Source organism: Callospermophilus lateralis, chromosome X (genome assembly GCF_048772815.1).
Source record: "Callospermophilus lateralis isolate mCalLat2 chromosome X, mCalLat2.hap1, whole genome shotgun sequence".
Lineage (NCBI taxonomy): Eukaryota > Metazoa > Chordata > Mammalia > Rodentia > Sciuridae > Callospermophilus > Callospermophilus lateralis.
In genome coordinates this window covers 17,503,965-17,526,436 of record NC_135325.1, presented here as the reverse complement: position 1 = coordinate 17,526,436, position 22,472 = coordinate 17,503,965, and the positions used below count along the sequence as shown (strand labels likewise).

Sequence of the window (22,472 nt, the reverse complement as noted above, 5' to 3'; positions counted from 1 at the left end):
CAGCCTACAAAGATATTCAACTCAATTCTACAATACATCAGTGCAATTTAGAAGCAGTTATAATTTTTTTTGGGGGGGGTAACACATTAAGAAACTGAATTGCTGTTCACATAATATCAGGAAAATGTTTGGAGAAGATATAAACCAGTATATAAGGATAGCAGTTTTGCTCTTGCAAAAGTCTTTTTTAGAACAAGGCAAGGAAAAAGTAGAACAATGAAACTGAAAATAGCCCTGAATGAAACAGCTTGATCTATAACCAAACATTTGGAAAAAGATTACCTTCAAAGTAGTATATTTTGCCATTTTGGAAACTTTTCAGCCAAATCATCAAATTAACTTTTTACTTTCTGCCAATCAAGAGTGCAAATATGGTCACTAGATAGGACCCATGATTAGGGCCTAGTTAGACTAAGGTCCCAGAAACCTTAGCAACTTAATTGTTACATGTTATTGAACCATTACAAAAATTAAAAACAAAAGACTAGAGAAAAAATGTACTATTATCTAGAGCGGGAATATGCTATTCCTCTTTCCAACCAGATAAGAAGTGTATTAAGCTGGGAATTTATTCCCTCGAAGGAAGAAACTTTCATATGTGGTATGTTTAAAAAAATGAATTAAAATGAATAATGGCAGTATTTGAAAAAACATTAATCCATGAGTTCTTATTAGTTATAAACAAACAAAAGCTCTCTCTAGAATGCTGAGTAGTAAATACATAAGAAATGATAGTTAGAAATCATCATTTTTAAGCCATAATAACAACAATGGATTCACACCAGACTGGTAAACCAATGTTAAAATTATTGGATGAAAGTTTGGCGAGGCAGAATATTAGCACTGTCTCAACAAACCTCTCTTCTGATTATTTATTAATGAATAGGTGAAAGTGGGCACCATCTTACAGAAGTGTCCAAAGTTAACATCAACAGTAATCAGACAAAATGATATTATTTGTTGTCTGCTGTAATGCAAGAAGAAGCCACATTACTTGTGTAGTATTCTAGCTGGATATACCTAAACATTTGAAAAATTAGGCAATGTCAGACCAACCTAAACTGAGGGACAACTATAAAATTCAAATTACTTGGCTTCTACTCTTTAAAAACGTGTTTTGAGGGCTGGGGATGTGGCTCAGGCGGTAGCGTGCTCGCCTGGCATGCGTGTGGCCCGGGTTCGATCCTCAGCACCACATACAAACAAAGATGTTGTGTCCGCCAAAACTAAAAAAATAAATATTGGGATATTCTCTCTCTCTCTCTCTTTCTTTCTCTCTCTCTCTCTCTCTCTCTCTCTCTCTCTAAAAAAAAAAAAAAACAAAAAAAAACAAAACGTGTTTTAACAGACAGAGACAATTTGAGGAGCCATCCCAGGTTAAAAGGAGATTAAAGAGACTTGACAACTAAATGTAATGAATAATTCTGGATGGGAACTATTATATGAAGAACATCTATTGAAACAATTTCTGAAATTTGAATATAGACTGCATATTAGAAAATGACATTTCATCATTTTCAACATTCCTGATTTTGACAGATGTATTCCAATTACGAAAGAAAATATCCTTGTTTTTTAGATTTGCACTGAAGTATTTAGTCAGTCATAATGTCTACAATTTACTGTCAATTGGTTCAACAATAATATGTACTATAAATTTGAATACATAGTAGGTCTATATTTTTATCTACCTATATATAGGAATGTCTATAACCTATGTTTATAGGTTAAAGGGGAAACAGTTGCAATGTATGGAAATTTATTGTAGCAGTCTTATAATTTTACAAGAGCATTTGTAGTTTTCATTCCAAAGCAAAAACATAAAATATAAAAGAGAGGTCAAACGATAAGATCACAGCATAATAATTGTTATTACAAATAAAATGCATTTTGGGTTGATTACCTTTAGATTAAAATTGTATCATTTAATAGCTATTTTAATCTGTTCTATACAAAGCCTTCAATTTAATCTTCACCAAATATATATTCACCTTGGGATTTTCTTCAGTAACTATTATCTGATTTACATTGCCCATGAAAGAAAGTTAGAACACTTTATATTGACATTTATGTTTTTTTTTACTCTTTTAATTGAAGCAACTAACTAACCTCCAACCCAAATCATTGCTCTACTGTGAATTGATTTTTTTCTTTTTTTGATTCCAGTGATTGAACCCCAGGGGTGTTTAACCACTGGGCCACATGCCCTACCCTTTTTATTTTATTTATTTATTTTTGAATATGAGACAGGGTCTCACTAAATTACTGAGGCTGGCTTCAAACTTTCAATCCTCCTGCCTCATCCTCCCAAATCACTGGGGTTCAGGCATGCCACCAGGAATGAATTGATTTCAATGTGTTTTCCTGATTCTGTACCAATCTAGAACCTTTCCTTTCCATTTCTTAAAACCCTACCCATCTTGAAAGGGAAGGCTAAAATCTATACTTTAAATGGCTCTTTCCTTGCTAAAGTAATTTGCCTTCCTTAAAACATGTATTTCTGGTTGCTTTTTTCATGACTTTCCCAATTTCATATTAGCAGAGCTAGTTTTAGCTATGGTTTTACATTATAAACAATTGCTTTATCTTAGCATCTTTGCTCTGGTCCTTCCTTCTCACTAGGAGTGTCCTCTCATCCTCAGATTTCTGTATGCCCTTCTCTTTGCTTCTTAAGTCATTGTTCATACAGCACCTTTTCAATGTGGCTCACTGTCTATTCATTCCAAAGCACAAACCCATGGTTGCACTTTGCACCCACTTCTCTCTATTTCTTCTGATAGTATTTATCACCATAGAACATGATATTTAATTTGCATATTATGAAGCTAATTAATGATTATCATCTGTCTTCTCCTATTGGTATTTAAATTCTATAAGAGTGAGGGTGTTTTGTTGTTGTTATCATTGTTTTCTATTTGTTTTTTGTCTATATTTTTAAATTTTTCACTGATTAACTCAAGTGCCTTGAAAATTATCTGACACACTGTAGTTACCGAATGATTTTTTGTTGAGTAAACAAAAGACTAGATGATTAAGAACAATTTTCCAATTTCAGAATTTCATTCTGAAATTCCAATATTTCTGTGAGCCATTTTTCTAGTAGATGTGACACAAGGTTCAAGCAATTGATGAGACATAATTATTTATATTCACTCTATTAAGTTGGTAATAAAACTTCATTATATAGAAAAATGGTCAATTTATTATAAATTTAAAAATTGTCTTTCATTCATAAATCCAATGATGGTATATTCTTGTATAGACATACAGAACTAAGAAAGTTTGTATTCAGTTGACATTTGGATATAAATCAGGTACTTCTTCACATCTTTGATATTACTATACAACTTGTGTGTGTGTGGGGGGGGGTGTATGCACGCACACACATGCACGTGCTTGTGCACACTGAGGATGGAACCCAGGACCTAGCAGATTCTAAGCAAGCACTCTACCACTGAGTTATATCCTAGACACCCAACTTTTATTTTCAAAGATTGATTGATTGATTCATTCATTCATTCATTTTATCTTTATATAATAAGTTTTAATAATAAAATTCTAGAGATAAAGTTTTGGATGTAATGTGATCAGTGCTTTAAAAGAGCTCATGTCTAGGTACAGTCAGGCATGTAAGCAGATATTTAATAACAAAATAATAAAAGTATTTATTGAGCTTTAAATTGGCACTGTGCTAGACCTCTTTTGTATGTGTCTAAGAAATGCCACATGCATCATTATCATGAGCCAGGTGGAGGAACTCATTTGGAATATGTTTTGTTTATGCTTGTGTGGTTTCATTGGGGTGTTTCAAGAATAGGAATCAGGCACTAAGTGGCACAGTACAGGAATGCCTACAAATGTTTTTGGCAAGTACTTTGGTCTGTAGTACTAGGAAAGCAAATATGTGGTGTGATGGATGATGGTAGACAAATTCATGTTTTGATTTCTCTATTAATAGAGGTTATTTGTCTTTTTTCCTTTTTAAATCAGATAACATGCACCTTTTCACTAAATATCTGTTTGGGCAATTCAAGTACCAGTTAAGCCAGTTTCCAAAATTCGGTCAGAACAGTGGGACCATGATTATCCCTTGGAGAAATTTGGCATATATTTTCCAAATGTACACTGTGGAGTTATTAATACAGACAGAGCTTTATTGCTGAAAACTTTCCCCTTTAGAATGTAAAAACAGTGTTGAAATGTATTTAAAGAGTATAGCATGGGCCATATGCATATCATTATGTATTTATGTATACATGTAACCATACAACAGATTAAGATGGTGTTCCTTAATCTTAGATCTTATATGACTAAGTATGATGGAGAGAATTCAGACAAAGAAAGAAGATACTGCTATAGTAAAGAATAAAAAGGGCCTTGGGTGACCAGCTTGGAAGACAGGGCTATTGTATATCAAGGTGTCAAACTTCACTGATATCTAAAAGAAAATATCTTAAAAGAAAAAGTATTTGCTTTCCCTCTACTAGGAATTTCCTTCTTAACATGTCATACAAATAGACAGGCACAGATTGGAATGTTACAAAACATCTCTTGAGAGAAAACTGTCAGTATGAAGGTAGCATTGCCATTTCACTCCTTTTTGTTAAGGGAATGCAGTGTTTTTTCTGAAAGCCATCCTCCACCAGAGGATATATTGTCACAGTTAGAATAATTCTTTCTTCCATTGGGAATGTTTTAGGTTTCCCATAGAACCCAGAACATCTGCAATGTTTAGATAACCAATAGGAGACATGTTGTCTACAGAAATATTAAGCACTTTTAAAAAACATGGTATGATGATTTGTAGAATATTCAACTAATGGAAATAAATTTATAAATATTGTGGACAAGTAAAACCTTAATGCACTGAAGTATACAAAATGGAAAGCATTAATAAACTTCAGAATTTCATGTTATTATTTTAATTTTCTTCCTTTAAAGGATTTAATGTATTTCCTAATTATTGAAAGCATTAGAATAAAATGTGTTCAGCAAAAACATTAGTAATAGTTTCTCTCTTGAGATAAGTTTCATTCAAAATCTTGGTGATTCCAGAGTCAGAAACTATTAAGGCAAACACAATAATCAAACCATATGCTGAATCATTTCTCCCAATGAGACCAACAGAAAAAAAATCTATTTTTTCTCTCTCTTGAATGCTTTTGATCACTCCATTTTCTGAATACATAAATATGTTTGGGAAAATGGTAGAAAATTGGTCTTGCTTTCTCATTTTGTAAAGAGATGCAAGAGTTTATTAATTTTTTCTCCTATAAAAATCTACTGTGTGTATATATGTGAATGCATGACCAATGTGATTCTGCAACCTATATACTCAGGAAAATGAGATATTGTATCACGTGTGATTCAAATGTATGTCAAGGTCATTGTATTGTCATGTGTAACTAATTAAAACAAATAAAAAAAATCTATGATGAGCAGTGGGGGTTGTGGCTCTGTTGTAGAGCACTTGACTAGCACATGTGAGGCACTAGGTTAGATCCTCAGCACCAAATAAAATAAAATAAAATAAAAAACTAAGATGAAAGGGGCATGTTTGGAGATAACCAGTAGCAGAACCTAATAGTACTTAATTCCCCCTAAAGAAAGAGTTCCTTATGCCAAAGCTAAGAACAAATTTGTTTGCTCATATAGTTTAATGGTGTCCGTAGTTGGGATTAATGAAAGGCCTATTCTTGATAATTAATTCTCTTAATTAATGGCCATTGTTCACAAATAATAGGTCATTATCTTATCATTTCACTCTGTGCATTGATTTTTGGTCCATAAATATCAGCAGTGGTTTGTGAAAACTTTGTAGAAGCAAGGTGTCCCTTAAAATGTAATGTTTTCTAACACAGCTAGAAAGTGGGATTAAGAGTGGACATGCAGGCCAGGTGTGGTGGTACATGCCTATAATGCCAGGGACTGTGGAGGTTGAGGCAGGAGGATCGTAAGTTCAAAGCCAGCCTAAGGTGCTAAGCAGTTCAGTGAGACCCTGTCTCTAAATAAAATACAAAGTATGGCTGGGGATGTGGTTCAGTGGTCAAGTGCCCCTGGGTTTAATCGCTGATATCAACAACAACAACAACAACAACAAAATGAGTAGACATTCAAGTGAATAGGTTTCAGTATAATTTTATAACTTAAATTCCTGTATCTTATAGCAAAAATGATAGAATTTTCCTATAAGCATTTAAAAATATTCATTAGCTATATCAAACAGACTTATTTTTCTCATCATTTTTTTCTGACTATAAAATATGCTTATTGTATAATTTGAAAAAGGTATAGGGATGATAAGAAAAATTGAAAGTCATAGGAATCATACCACCTCAGATAACAATTGCCATTAAGTCAGCAAATTTCTTCTATCACTTTCCATCACTTTCTATCACCTTCTATCACTTTCCAATGTATTATGTTTTTTATGACTTTAAATATTAACACTACAAAAAAGCTTATTTTTGCCTTTTACTCTGAACAGTTTGGAATGGAGATATCCAACATGGTTTGCAAGATGTGTTCTGCTAAGAGGTTTCTTGATAACCACTTTATCCTAATTATTTATTTACTTGTATATTTATCTAAGCATCACTTAAAGATGTCCAGTTCAGCAAGGAAAGTATATAAGAAACATTTTAGCACCACTAATGAGCTTTTCTTAATCATTTTTGGCAACATTTTATAAATACTCACACAATAAGTAGGTTAAAACAATCTGATTTTAGAGAAAGTGTGCATTTCAATTTTTATTGAGACTAATTACATTGTTTTAATGGTGGGGAAACAAACTGGTATGTGACTGACTAAACAGTTGAAAATATATTTCATTATTATCAAGTTTTATGTAACTACTAAGTTGCCACTGACAGCAATCTATCAAGAAGACAATTGAATAGAATTTTATTGTGATATCTTTAATGTATTCTTTTAAGCTACTTTTAATATTCAGGTATTTAAATAATATAGACAGATTTGTTCATTTGGGGAGAATTAGAAATGCACTCAAGGAGTTGTGAGTCATTACCTTGATCTGTGGGATAGTATAAATGAATTTTCAAGTTGTACTCATTTTATATTACATACTAGAATTAGAATTTCAAACTGATTTAAGCAGGCAATTTATGTTTTATTCTTTCAGGCTTTGATAATGACCTCTTCCATTTTAGTTTGCATGAATTTGGAAACCATTACAAGTCAGTACTTTGAACTGAGGTCACATATCATAAGAAATTGTAATTTCTATTTTGCAGTTATAGGAACTAAAGATCTGACGCAACTTTAAAAACACTTTAAACATAAGAAATCCCTGAGAAGAGAGCCACTTTCATTTAATTTCAAGATTGGCAAAATGGGGTACAATGTCTCAAAGCTCCAAGAATCTGTAAAATCTGACAAATGGCCTAATATATATGATTAGTCAATCAGTGTTTAATAAGTTCTTTCAAGTTTCCTACACTGGAGATTAGAAGCGATTAGTTGAAAAATGATAAAATAAAAGAACAATGAAGCAAAAAGACTTGCTTTAGGTCACACACAACTGAATAGGCAAAAATAAAACATTCTCAAGAAATTGTCCTATTTTTTCACCACAGTTCATAATTCCTCTCCTATTTAGTCAGTCTTTATTCATGTCACAGTTCAATTAATGGTTTATAAAATGACCTTCCTATGCTTTCCTAAATGTACCAAAGGATTTTCTTTTTGAATTAAAAATAAAACCACTTCAATATCTTTTAAATGTCCACTTGTAATTTAAAGAACTTGACCTCTAGAAAAATTACTCATCATAAAGCATGTGCTAAAAATAGAACATGTGCCCTAAAAGTAGAGACAAATAGCTAACATATTTTTTACAGATGGCAAATGTAATTCTCAACACTGAAATCTAATACAAGTTACCATGGTAATCTATTGAAAATCAACACATTTTTTTTCCTGCTATATGACCTGAGAGAGTAGTTAGCATTTTTTATGTGTCACGTCTAATTTCTCACTTTACTGACCTGGTTGTCAAAGTTCGACATACAGGAACTGCTTATTAAAAGTTATATCTTGCATTTTATGACCCAGTTGTGCCACTTCTCAACCAAATGCTGGAATTCATAGTCCTATAAATGCATAACCATCTCCCTTTCCCAAACAATGTTGCTTTAAAGCACCAGAATAGTGAGAGATATCACTTGGGAAGTAGTGACTTAACTCCAAAGGATACTTAACCAGATGCTATACCCATAGCTGGCACTCAGTGCATATTTTGTTGAATGGGAATGACTTGTTGCTTTTCATGAAACAGCATTTTATGAATTATCTCCTTTGAATAGTCTGCAGTGAAGTGAGATTTCAAGTGAGATATGACACATCATCAATAAATGGTTTATTTGACCTAGAAATAATGAGAATATAAAGGTGGATCTGAGAAGGAAGAATGAGTGATTTTTGACAGGTGGTAGCCCAAAATATGCTCTCTGATCACACATGTCAAATTCTGCTATGTATGTACTAGTTGATTTGGGTGGGCTTCCTGCAAATGTTTTAAACTGAATTATTTTTTTTCTAAATAACCTGTTTGTTATTTTCTGATACAAGGATGTAAGTTCCAATGGAGTCCCTTGGACCTCACTTCACACTTATTTTTGTTTTATAGCCTCATTTAGATGCTAGACAGATACCTGTTAAAATGAATTAAACTTTAGGATATGTTGGCAGAGTTTATCTTGTGCTATTTTTTTTTCTTTTTTCTTTTGCCTGGTTTGCAGCTATATGGGCAACCAATAATATATGATCATTCAGTCCCCATACTATGACCATCCTTTCTCATTAAATGTAAATGAAATTTAGTGGAATGTAAAATGGGAAATTAGTAATATAGACTGTTTACCAAATATCTTTTTGCTCCTTGGTAATTCCTATTTGTATAGGTTGAATATAATATACAGCCTATGCTAATAGGCTGAATATATATATATATATATATATATATATATATATATATATATATATATATATATCTCCATATGTATGTTGCAAAATTCCTAAGTGTATTTTTAAAACAGGGAATGTAGGAACTTGGTCCCTCTTTATTTAAGAGGTTAATTATTTTAATACTTGAAGAGAGTGGCCTCTCAAACATCTCTCTGAGTAGTGAATGCATTCTATAAGGCACAATTTCATTGAATATGTGAGGCAAGTAACCTCATTAAGAGTAGAGAGTGAGAACAATGTACCAATGTTTAAAAAAGTTCAAAGGTGTTGACCATGTAAAAAGAATGAGGCAATTAGATGGAAATAGTCCCACTGACTATACTTGTATTCATTCCTTTCTCATAGAAACAGTGAACTTAAGAAAGCTAATTTCTCATTATGTATTAGATGCTACTATGTTTTTTAGAAGAATCTGTTGTCTTGGCAAGGGCCTTAGTATGCCAGTTGTGGTCCACAGACCAGTAGAAGCAGCATCAATAAGAAACTGTATTGAAATTCAACTCTCGAGTTTCACCCCAGATTAATGAATGTGAATTACGTTTTAACAAGCTCCCTAGGTGATTTGGGTGTACCATAAAGTTTGCAAACCACTAGTATAGGGATTTCTAGCTGATGCTCCAAGAGTGGAAACCCAAACAATCTGACTTGTCTATTCCTGCAGTATAAACTCTTATTATGTTGAACATTTAATCGAATTTGGTGTGATTTTGTAGGGTTTTCAAGGTGAAAATATTTGTGCATCTATTTTGAATTTCCCTGATTTCAGTAGCTTAGGTGCTAAAACCATTTCAAGGAAGGAATTGAGTTTCTGATATCCATAATGTATAGCAATAGTTCTCAACTGGGAACAATTGTATGGCCCCTGTCCCTGGATATTTGACAATGTCTAGAGACAATTTTGGTTGTCACAACTATGAAGGTACTATAAACACCTGATGGGTAGGAGCCAGGGATGCTACTAAACAATGTACAATGTACAGGACAGCACCCATCACAACAAAGAATCATGTAGACAATAGAAACAAGATTGAGAAACCCTACTGTATGTAGATTACTCAGAAAACATTTAATCAATTCATTCATCACATTTAGTAACTGAAAATAACAGAGAAGTAAAAGATCTTTATCAATAATTTAACATTTAGTTAGAAAAATAATAAAGCAAATGAGGAACTTACAGTAACTATGACTATGTATAAGTAAATACTTAAAGGCTTTGGTCAACATGAATGATAAAACTTTGAGTTTATTAATACTGTTTTTCTTTTTCCATGTTTTTTTTACTTGTAGATGGACAAATACCTTTATTTTGATTATTTGTTTTTATGTGGTGCAGAGGATCGAACCTAGTGCCTCACATGTGTGAGGCAAGCACTCTACCACTAAACCCCACCCCCAGCCCTGAGTTTATTAATTCTTATGGCCTGATATTGTTTTTGTCCAGAATCATACCCTTGTTATTTTTATTAAATGAGAAATAAGCTAATCATCACAGACAGTAGTTCTTTTTTTCCCAACAAATATGCCTCTTGGAAATTGTTCACAGGGAAGAAAATTGAGTGACCAAATTGACTGAAAGGCAAAACTAAGTTTGGTGGTAATCAAATAGCTTCATTGGAATGTCCCTTATCAAGAAGCTCAAGGGTACAAGATTTTTTATTGAATAATGTAGACAATTTGTGCAACTGACATTTATCATAGCCTCTGTGCACGTTTATTTGTTTCAGCATTAGTTACCAAAAATAATATGAAGCTGATGCTTGCTGTTTAGTTGTTTCACATAATTGAGGAGCAGAGAATCAAGAAAAATGTTATAGGATGGAAGAAAAAACTGACTGCAAAATGTCAAAGTTCTGATTCAGAGATGCTACAGCAACATAACATTTTGACACTGCATAAGCTAACACTCATTACAAGTTAACTTTTTCATGGACACCAATTCAGCCCTTAGTGGATCATTGCCTTTTTAGGGAGATGTTCCCATATACAAGGTAGGATATTTTGATATCTGAGCCAGGTTTGGCTTTTTAAAAAATATATTGATTTTATTTATTCTAATTTGTTATATATGACAGCAGAATGCAATTCAATTCATATAATACAAATAGAACACAATTTTTTCATGTCTCTGGTTGAATACAAAGTAGAGTCAAACCATTCGTGTTTTCAAGGTTTGGCTTTTAAATATTCTTAAATTAGTGGTGAAAGATGTCAAATGGCCAGCATCAAAGAGAGGTTTGCAAAATTTTATGATTTTACTGAATTACTCAATAAATAAATGTACTAGACAAATTAAAAACAAGGATGAGGCACGTATTAAAAAGGTGATTCATTACAAGAAGAGATAAGGAGTCCACTGGGTTTAAATTCATCCAGTTTTAAAACAATGCATCTTAAGTGATATATATGTTAATTATATTACTAAAGATATTTTGAGGACAATGGAGTTTATTGATTGCATTCTTTGTAGAGAAAAAGAGAGTGCATACAAGAAGTAAAATGGTTTTGAGGGGAATGGAGAAAATCTAGATGCTTACAATTATTAACTAGAGATAAGTCTCAAAGATAGTTACATTGCCATTTCCTAAACTACTTTGTGATGAATTGCCATATTATTGTAATCAATAAAAATAACAAAATCATTCACAGCAGAATTGTTAATGAAATCCTTGGTGTGACAATTTCAAAGTCAAACATTCACTAGGAAGCATGATTCTATATTAAAAATGCTTGATATCAGTGTAATTTGAAATGTAGTTGATGGCATTCCAAATGATACTGGTCTTCATTTTCTATTCATTTAATTTTATGAGTGGTTAGCACAATGCCAGTCATATAGTATGTTCTTAATAGTCATTAAATGTATGAATAAATGAATGAAGCTTTCCTATATGACAGCATATTCAAATCAAAGTATATATATGATAAATTCAAATTTAGAATTGTTGAAACAAAATTGCTAGAGCTAAAACTGACCATTTTAATCAAAGATAAATTAGAATTCAGGGAATTTTTAATGGAAAACACAATTGATGCATCTTCAATACCCAGAATATCACGTAGCACAGAAATCTTATAATAGCTTCTTAACATTTATTGGATGCTAAGTATGTCAGTCACTGTGATAAGTATTGACATATATGAGTTCATTTAAACTCACAGCTGCTCTTTGTGATAAGACTTCTTATTACTCCCATTTTATGGAAGAGAAATCTGAGGCTCACAGAGATGGAATGGTTTTCCCAAGATAGCACAGCTAATAAGAAGAGTTTGGTCTTGAGCACAGTCAGCCTTGCTCCCAATGTAACCATGGCTGCTCCTTTGCAAGTTGTCTTTTGCCAGGTTACTTCTCTTCCAATTGCCCTTTACAAGTTAACATCCCATCCCTTTGCCTGGCATTCCAAATTCTAAAGAGAGGCTACATCTTAATGTTTAAGATCTTAACTGCTAAATAATCTTTCTTTACATTTTCAGAAACCACAACATCTGTTGACCTTCAGATAACATCAGAATTGTAATGTCACTTCTTATTCTTTAATTTTCTGTATAAAAAACACAAAGCATGTAAATTGCTGTGATATTTAGCTTGTAGAAAAATAGTATGTCTGTCTAAACAACTACATGAACTAACTTCAGGAGGTCAAGGTGGATTGAGATATTGTGACCAGAGGAGAGAAAAAAGAGACACACTTCCTGGAAGACAAAGACCTTGCTCAGCACCTAATCTTTCTGCCCATTGCCACCCTAATTCTTCTTTCTCTTCCTGTAAAGGCCCTTTGTACCTTTGAGTTCCCTAAATGGAGCTTTGAGGATGATAGCCCCCTTCATCTTCCAGGGTCCTGGCCCTTGAATAAAATTGACTTCCTTCCTCTGACTCTCATCTCTTGAGTATTGGCTTTCAAGTGGTGAGAAGCCAGACCTGGGCCTAGTAACACTGGGTACATGTCTTTCATCACTATAGTATTTGGCTACAGATAGTAAACATGTCCACACTATGAGATCATCCAAAGTGAGAGTACAGATGAAAGATAAGTAGAACAAAGAAATTCAGTACTAACTGATGGATGCAGGATCAGGTATGCCTGAGGCCAGAGCACAGTGCTTCTGGATATCCATCTGGATTATTATTTGAATCAGAGAAATGGAAAACTTACAAAATGGAGGCATCAGGAAAGGTCAGAATTGGAGGAAAACTGAAAATCAGCGTCAAGACACAGAGTAGCCATGAGAAACCAAGCAAAGTCATCTGGGTAAAAGATTAAGAGATGGCATCAAGATGCCAAATTCAATCAAGTATGGACAATGAGAAGCATAATAAATAACCTGATAACTAATGAATCAACACTTTATTTTGATTCTTTTTGAATCCAGGATCTAACTCCCAAGCTTGCTAGGCTGGGGACTGTCAAAAAGGACTGAATAGAAGCTCTGAGCTACAGCAGAGAGTAAGAAGTAGGGCAGTTATAGACCAATAGTTCCCCATGGACCTTGTGCTTTCATTTCTCAACTCTCTTTCATTGCATATTAATATATACTCTGTATAGTAAGTAAAATATATCTACATTGTATATCTGGCATGATTCTAACTTTCCAAATATCCTCTCTGGTGCAAAAAAAATTGACAGTTTTTTATACTCTCAAGCAAGATTTTTTTATTGGTCAAATTTCTTGGTGGATTTTCAGCTGACTTTTTACAAAATTAAGACTCTTTTATAAAGATAAAAGGCTAATGCAGGATCCAGCCTAGCTCAAATGTAGACTCATTTGGTAGATGGAAGTGATGTTTCAAATGAATCTATGCCACCCACTACAGGGCTCTGAAATCATGTTATTATGTCAATAATAGAGAACGAAAGGTTAGGAGTAGAAGAAAAACACTTAGATAACTTTAGCAAAGATATGCCCTGCTAAAGTTCACCTGCCAGAACAGATGGACGTTTATTGTGTACAAGATCTGTGTCAAACAAATGTTGTAATATATTTTTTCAGGGAGTTTTTCAAAAGGAAGACTATAAATTAAGAAATTGGGGGGTCAATGACAAAAACACAAGATAAATAGTGACATCTTGCAGTAGTTTTTGTGACCCTTTATTCTCTAAGTTATATTGCGACTCATCTGATAATTAGATGATTGCTAGCATGAAGAAATTTTACTTTCTTAGGGATCCTCTGATCAAAGATCCAGACCTATGGGCTCACATATGCTGAGTCTGGCCCTTTTGAACCAGGCAGGGGTGATGAAGTTGCAATGATGTCATATGTTGACTGGTGGGATTATTCTGCATGATAATGAGCCCTTCAAGAGCCTGAGTTTACATCTATTACTGCCTTTGCAAATTGATGAGTCATTAACTCCAGCTCCCTTAAAAGGAAAGCACCCACTGACTTTAAGAGGGACTTTTACAGTATATAACTTTGAAGTATTTTCTGTCATTTTTTAAAAAAGTGGTACTGGGGATTGAACCCAGGGTAGCTTTACCACACAGTCACATCCTCAGCCCATTTTATTTTTTGAGACAGGGTTTCATTAAATTGCTGAGGCTGAACTTGAACTTGGGGTCCTCCTCTCTCAGCTTCTTGGGTCACTGGGATTATAGACCTCTCCCATTGTGCCAGCTCTTTTTGACTTCTTAATGCTTTAATTTAATTTAATTTTTCAGTACCAGGGATTGAACCCAGAGGTGTTTAACCACTGAGCCATATCCCCAGCCCTTTTTATGTTTTATTTTGAGACAGGGTCTCACTAAATTGCTTAGAGCCTCACTAAATTTCTGAGGCTAGCTTTGAATTTGTAATCCTCCTGCCTCAGCCTCCTGAGCCACTGGGATTACAGGTATGCACCATCATGCCTGGCTTAATGTGTTCATTTTAATCAGAACAAAATGCTCTGATATACACACAAATTTTTTAAAAAATAAAAAAACATGTAAGACTTAAATATTAAAAACTGAAAATTTGGCCACAATTTTCTTTTCCATGTTTAAGGAATCAGACTTTGCTGGAAAGTTTTTTCAGATAATTTCCTTGATTCCTCAATCATTTGTTCTTCTATAACTAGAAGCTTTTGTAGCTTTGGGCAAATTAATCTCAGGCTAAATCTGGTAAAATATCCTGGGAGGTTTTGACCCTTCCCTGCTCTGTGCCTGTCTGCAAAATCAGAGCTTAAATAGCTTTACCCTTAGATACTATTTGTTTTCCTTCCCCTCTCCTTGTGATTGATTGCTATTTAACTGTTACCCCTATCTTGCCCTCTAGAGAAATACATGTTGTCCAAAAAAGCAGATTTTATATGTTCAATATAACATCTCTCTACTACTTCTGTTCATAAGGAATAATTCAAATTCTTCAATTAGAATATATACAAGAGAGTGATAAAAATGTTGGAGCCGGGCATGATGGTGCAAGCCTGTAATCCCAGCGGCTCAGGAGACTGAGACAGAAGGATTAAGAATTCAAAGCCAGCTGTCAGGATCTGTTCATGGGTTCCATGTGGGTAACTGTGCATGGAAGCTTCATAGATAGAGACATCTGGTGTCTGGGAATGGCCAGTGGACATTTCATCTGGTCAATTGCCCAGGGACAATGTGAATCATTTTCCTGTTCTGCCATGGCCCACACAGCACCTAAGATGTCAATCAACCTTCTGACTGCAAGACATCATGAATCAAGACTCTGCCCTAGAAACCTTATCCCTGCCTTTGATGTACCCCTTTAAATAAACTACTGGAGCCATTTTCCCTTTGTCTAGTTTCAGAACCCATGTGGACTAGATCTATCAGGGGCTTCGCATCCTGTGAATATATTCTGACTATTTGTGCTTTGTCACTAATTATCTGAGATTGTAAGTTTTAGGGTAGCTTGGACTCCTGTGGGTAAGAAGAACCCCCCGCCCCAAAAGATGCTGGCCATCATCTCCCCACCCATGAATGCCAGCCTCAGCAAAAGTGAGGCATTAAGCAACTCAGTGAGACCCTGTCTCTAAATACAAAATAAGGCTGGGGATGTGGCTTAATGGTTGAATGCCCCTGAGATCAATTCCCAGTACTACCCCCCCCCCCAAAAAAAAAAGAAAGAATACTGGAGGGGTTTCATGCATATGAATAAAGAAATGAAGGTCCAGCAGGTTTATGGTGACTGTCATTCAACATTTGAAGGGCTATTTTGGGAAAGAATATTTAAAAGCATAGAACTAGAGCCATTGAATTAATGGTGAAATAGGGATGCCTTTGAACAGCATCACCCACCCCCAATGATAAAATGGGTTTCCTTGTGAGGGAATATAATCCAATATAAGCTGATGGGCCATTTGGGAAGATGTTATGGAAGGATGAGTAGGTAAGTTCCATGACATTTAAGTTGCTTCTAATCCTGAAAAACTATTTCTGTCCTTGTATATCTATGCTCTACTCAAATTCCTTTACTGATTAGCTGCATATTAAACTACAGAAAGAATCATATTGCTAGATGCTACTTACATTTCTCCTTGACTCACATCCCAAAAGAATAGACTATTTTAATATTGTAGTCACCTTGACAACAGAGGTGTCTATTTTAATAGCTTTCAGTAATATTATTCAAAGGAATCTATCACCCAATAAAGTAGGGGAAAGTCTTCATGCTCTCTTTCTTTCCAAACCTCAAATAGTCTAGGATTAAACATGTGCTTTGAAATTAAAATCATTGTAAATTTGCTGAGTAAGAGAACATCAAGTGTACTTATCCCAAAGACTAGAAAGTTTTACTTAGCATAATGTGGAAAAATATATTTTTCTTATGTAATGTGCATGCAAAATGTTACTGAGTCAAGGCATGCCTCACATATTACAATCATCTCTAATTTAAAACAATTCAATGTACACACATACATACAACACACACACACACACACACACACACACACACACACACACACACATATATATATATATATATTTAACCCTTTGTATAAGGTAATGGGGCTGCTGTGAAGTCAGAGTTACTATGGCAGATGCTACATTCAACCATGTCCTATATTACTTATAACAAATTATTGTTAATTATGGGAGGACATTACATATATAAAAGTTACACAATGTAGAAAACTATCAAGAAGAACTGCACTGGGAAATTAATCACACATGGTTCTTTCACTAGAGGGATAACTTTCCAGAAATGTACACAATCTTTGATCTAAAAACATTTAATTTATTTTTAATAACCTAATGCCTATTTTTGATAATAACAAGTACCATTTAACTAAATATTTTCTGCATATAGATGCTATGTCAAGTCCTTCAAGTTGATATCTTTTATCTTTATATCATATCATTCTATATATCAAGAAACGGATGCCAGGGGAAGTTAAATATCTTGCTGAATATATTTTTTAATACCTTTATTTTATTTATTTATTTTTATGTGGTGCTGAGGATCTAACCCAGCACCTTGCACGTGCTAGGAGAGCGTTCTTTCACTGAGCCACAACCCCAGCCCTCTTGCTCAATATTATACAGTATTAAATCAGAGCAAGGATTACAAATTTGACTCTAGAACTGGAGCTAATTCACTCATCCTTGGTACTGTCTTTCTTGATGATCATAACACTAACTTATTGTTTTTATTTTGTATAAGTTTCTGTATAAAAATAAATTTTTTTTTGTGGTTCCAATGATTTGCCTCCACTGTATGCTCAGTTTATCACTCAAGTGTAGAAAATTGCACTTACCCCGTTTATGAAGGAGGACGCTGGCATGGCGACGTCCATTTCCATTTTCAACATAACAAGAGTAATTTCCCAAGTCACCCTCTTCCACAGAGTCCACAATTAATGAGATAGAAACTTCTTGTTCTCCAAGATGCTCCTTAAGAATTCTAAAACATAAAGCAAAACGAAACAAAAAATCCCACACAAACATACACATACACATACATAAAAAAGAAAGAAAGGTAGATGAATCTGAATCTAATATGAAATTATCTACAGAATCTGTGCTTCAAATGTGGCTCTGGATTGATGCTAGGCTAATTAAATTATATCATGCCCTTTTTTCTTTACTTCTAATGAGGAAGCTTGTCTTTGTAGATGCTAATGAAGTTGCAGTTAATTATCTCTCTTAGCAGGACAATCATAGTGTCATAATAAATAGGTGAAAGAGACCTTGAAGAAAAGTTTATAAATTGCCTTTCCTTTAAGAAGAAATAAGATATGAAGGGAGATAAGAAATTTTAAAGTCTTAGGTTGGAGCCCTAATTATATATCAGGCCAATTTTTTTAAAAGAAAGAAAAGAAAATTTCTAAGCTATTTTGACGTTTCATTTGAAACCTTCAGCCTGACTTCCATGAATAATACAACCAGTTGCCTATTTTTTAAAAAAAAATATGAATTTACAAACCTGTAGATTAAAAGTTCTGATAAGCATTTAACTCTGACATTTTAAATGACTGATAAATGCTAACTAACCTCACTGTTAGATAATTAGCAATCTCTAAGAGTAAATGGAAAACTTCTTCAAACTAGAGAACCATTTGCCTGCTCTCAATGTTTCCCCTCACTCTCCTATCTGTTTGATAATTCATCTCTGTGCAGCACTTCTTAATGCAGAAGTAAAGAAAAATACCTTTCTAGAACCTTCCCCAGACATACACAAAACTAAAGAGAATAAAAGCTAGAAGGATATGGTCCCTCTTTAATTGTAGCATTTCCAAAAGTGTGGGTCAGAGAAAAGAGTGTAGTAGGGTAGTTTTATGTATGAAGAATGGCAGAGGGACATTTTTAGTACACATTGGACAATTGCCCATCCAGGCTTTCCAGAATCCACTTAGAGCATTCCAGACTGAGATATTCTTGTATAATGGTTGCCAAAAATAAGATTCCAATAGAAGTAATCTTATATGACAGCTTGTATGTTTTTATTTTTTATTGAAAAACATTTTCTCTTCTACATTGGATAAGGTTTTAAAAGTCTTAACGTTTAAAAAGGGAACCATGGTTTAAATACATCATATATATATTAGAATATGCAACCTTTAGATGGGAGAAGGTTTAGGAAGGATCATTATTATTTTGATTTAGTTATGATTAAGTTTAGTCAACATCGAATGACTTGATACTCAAAAGTAAGTTAATAAATACATAGGTACATTGAAAAAATAAAGAGGCTAAAGCATTAACGCCTTCAAAATAGATGGTATTTTAATTGGTTGGTTCTCTTCATATCATTTCTATTAAATAAATATTTAGACCTGAAAGTCAGACTGAGAAAGATTATTAAAATGTTTTATAAATCCTTTGTCACTCCATCAAGTGTTTTATATTCTACTTGTATCTTAAATATATAAAAACATAAAAGGAAATGATGAATATTTTGTTTGAGTCCTTGTGTCTTGTTCATGTTTCCTCTCAATAATTAAAAAAAAAAGCTTTTACAAACAAAAGGCTCACTGATTTTTTCCAAAGATAGAATGGGCTTCTATATTTTCTAAATTTAATAGTATTTTAGTCTCATACTAAGTATATTCTTTAGTGAAGCACATCTTTTAAAAGTTCTTTTAATTCTTTGCAAATGGAATTCATATTTTACAATTCCATAATCAGTTTCTTAATAGAACTTTGTTTCTTTGTCCTCAAATATTATAGTATTTTAATTATGATAATAGGAAGCCAAAAATATCATTTTTGGGGAGTGAGTAGTTAACTTTTTATTCATTCACAGAGCAAATGATAACTTGAATGAATGTACAAGTTAAAGAAAAAAAATTATTTTACCTAATGTCACTTTCCCAAACTCGATTTTCATCAAGATCTTCAATAAACTTCTCTCCTTTCATCCAATAAATTAAAGGACTGACATCTCCACTATACCCAAAGAAAGCTCTGCAGGTTAGATTAGCCGAGTCACCTGTGGAGAGAAGTGATGGAAATGTGTCATAAAACTATTTGTACACACTTATTTTAGGCAAACTGGAAGATAACATTTTGAACACTTTGTTGATTTAATGAAACAACTTTATAAAAGAATATTTTTTCAGGTATTTTCCCATCTTTGTTAAATTTATAGAATGTGTGCTTTTTACAGAATTGCTTATTTAATGGAATGAGAGTTACTTATAAGATTTAGAAGAAGACCAGTCAGTTATTCTATGGAATGTTCTTCCAATTAAGTTTACCTGATGTTTTCTCATGATTAGATTGAGGTTATGAATTATTGGGAAGGATACCACAGAGGTAATGTGCCCTTCTCGAGGCATGATATCAGAGGGTACATAACATTCATAACTACAACATTCTATAAGGCAGGTAGGAAATGTTTCTCAGTCTTTAATGCAGGAAATGGAAAGGGAGCACACTGTTTAGCTGAAAAAGAAAATAAACTATAAATCTGGGAAACCAAGAGAATGCTGTTAAGAATTTTTTCTTTATAAAGAATATCATTTTAATACATCTCTAGATAGAAACATGTATTTAAAAACAAATAAACAATTCATGTTAGTAAATGTTTGGGATTTTCATTAGAGATAAAATCAACAATACTACTGTGAGTTTCATTATGCTGCTCAGGAAGGACTATTATAATGGTGAACACAGGTTAGTTGACTACTTAATAAGGTAAGTGGAAGTCCCACACTAAAATTGGAAGTGAAGTTAATGCCTGCAGAATGGTTTGTGCCATTTTTGTAAATAGCTGGTTTACCCAAACCTCAGCCAGCACTACAAAACTAAAATATTCTAACACACAATAGTTTTATGATCTTGCTGACTTGAAATTGAGTCAGAAATTAGGAGGTGATATGGGGTGAAGTAAGAGCCTACTCCAGTTGCAATGGGGAAAGGGAAATCTTGAGAAAACTTTTTCAATTAGTTATAGCCATATATTATGAGAATATTACTAGAGGGTCCTGATAACTCTATAATTTTAAAGTGCAAAGAAGGAAATTCCTCAGTACTGGAAATCTCAGAAGTATGCTCTGAGTTATATTATTAGTGAACATCTTTAACATCTTTCAAAATTGTGCTTATGACCATTTCTACAACATGAACACAGAGAAAGGCAAAATTCATTGAGATATAGTTGCTTAGAAAGCAGGCATGGGTATTTTGTAATTTACTTCTACAACAAAAACATTTTTTTTTTGGTTAAAATTAGTCTTGTTCTCTTAATTATGTGTGTTGGATAAGAGGAGTTATTTAAAAACTTGCTCTTATAATACTTTAAGATGGCAAATTATAATCTTTCTGCTTTTATCTTTTTTCATGTCCACATGTTCTCCAAGAGTTTCCTTACCTACTTTGATTCTATATATAATAGTTACCACTGATGACCACATAAGGCAAGTCCAGAAATTATCTAGCAGCTTTTAAGAGACAAAATGGAGCTTCTAGAAGGATCTTTCATTATTAGTTATTGTACGTAAATATTCTTGAAATATTTTAATATGGAATTCGTCTCTCTTTTGGAGGATATTTACACAACAAAATGGATAAATGAATATCAATCTTACTGACTGGGAGTCAACTACAAATTTCTATGGAAAGTATTGACCAAAATTATAAAATACTCTTAAATCAAATATCTTATGTTTTCATGAGAACATTAGTTCTTTTTATGTAACTGAATTACCTGTTACACTGTCAAGTAGTCATAAATTCAACAGCAAGTTTCAAATCAGAATCATGATATATTGCAGGGGTTTAAAAAGGTACATACTGGGTATGGTGTTTCACACCTTAATCCCAGGGGCTCAGGAGGCTGAGGCAAGAGGATTGTGAATTCAAAGCCAGCCTCAGCAAAAGCAAGGCACTAAGTAACTCAGTGAGACCCTGTCTCTATATAAAATACAAAAAAAAAAAAAAAAAAGCTTGGTTGAGTGCCTCTGAGTTCAATCCCCTGTACCAAAAAGTAAATAAATAAAAATAAAAATGTATATATAAATAATTCATTTATCTGTAATTTAAGAGATCAAGTTCAAGTTTTGAGGTGGGACTTAATGCTTGGAAATCATAAATAGAAATCTCTAGAGACTGACTAATTTTACAATACAATTTGGTTAAATATGGGGACTTATATAAATATTGATCACACTATTAGAAATTCAGCCTGACATTTCTGAACAGAGAGGCAACTTGAAGTACTCCTTGGGACTTGAATTATTCTCTCACATTATCCTTCTTTCTCAGCTTAAACTACTTTCCATTTCTTTAACTTGCAGGCCTTGTTATGTCAGACCTAGGAAATGGCTCCTGCACTCATGAGGATAATGTTGTACTTTGTTAGTCATTGAGGCTCATGTAGGGTCTTTGAATACCCACTTTGCTTTGAGCTCCAGTACTGAGTATATCTGCAGTGCCATAAAAGCACCTAGAAGAACTCCACTCAGACTTGGGTTGGGCTTCTTCTTGTGGATCAGAGGGTGCAATTCATGCAAATAATAGACAAGAATGGAAGGAAAAAACAGATAAGCACTGCAGGCAAAGAAGAAAGAGCATTGGTAAGAATAACTCAGGGAA

General features: G+C 33.5%; 1 protein-coding gene across 1 annotated transcript in view; it reads right to left on the bottom strand.

The window, feature by feature from the left end:
- Positions 1-22,472, bottom strand: part of Il1rapl1 (interleukin 1 receptor accessory protein like 1) — a 583,048-nt gene that overhangs the window by 22,076 nt on the left and 538,500 nt on the right. The window contains exons 6-7 of the mRNA XM_077107516.1: positions 19,734-19,866; positions 17,693-17,838 (exon numbers count right to left, since the gene is read on the bottom strand). Coding sequence (XP_076963631.1) covers positions 17,693-17,838; positions 19,734-19,866 — 279 coding nt within the window. The remainder of the gene's footprint in view (positions 1-17,692; positions 17,839-19,733; positions 19,867-22,472) is intronic.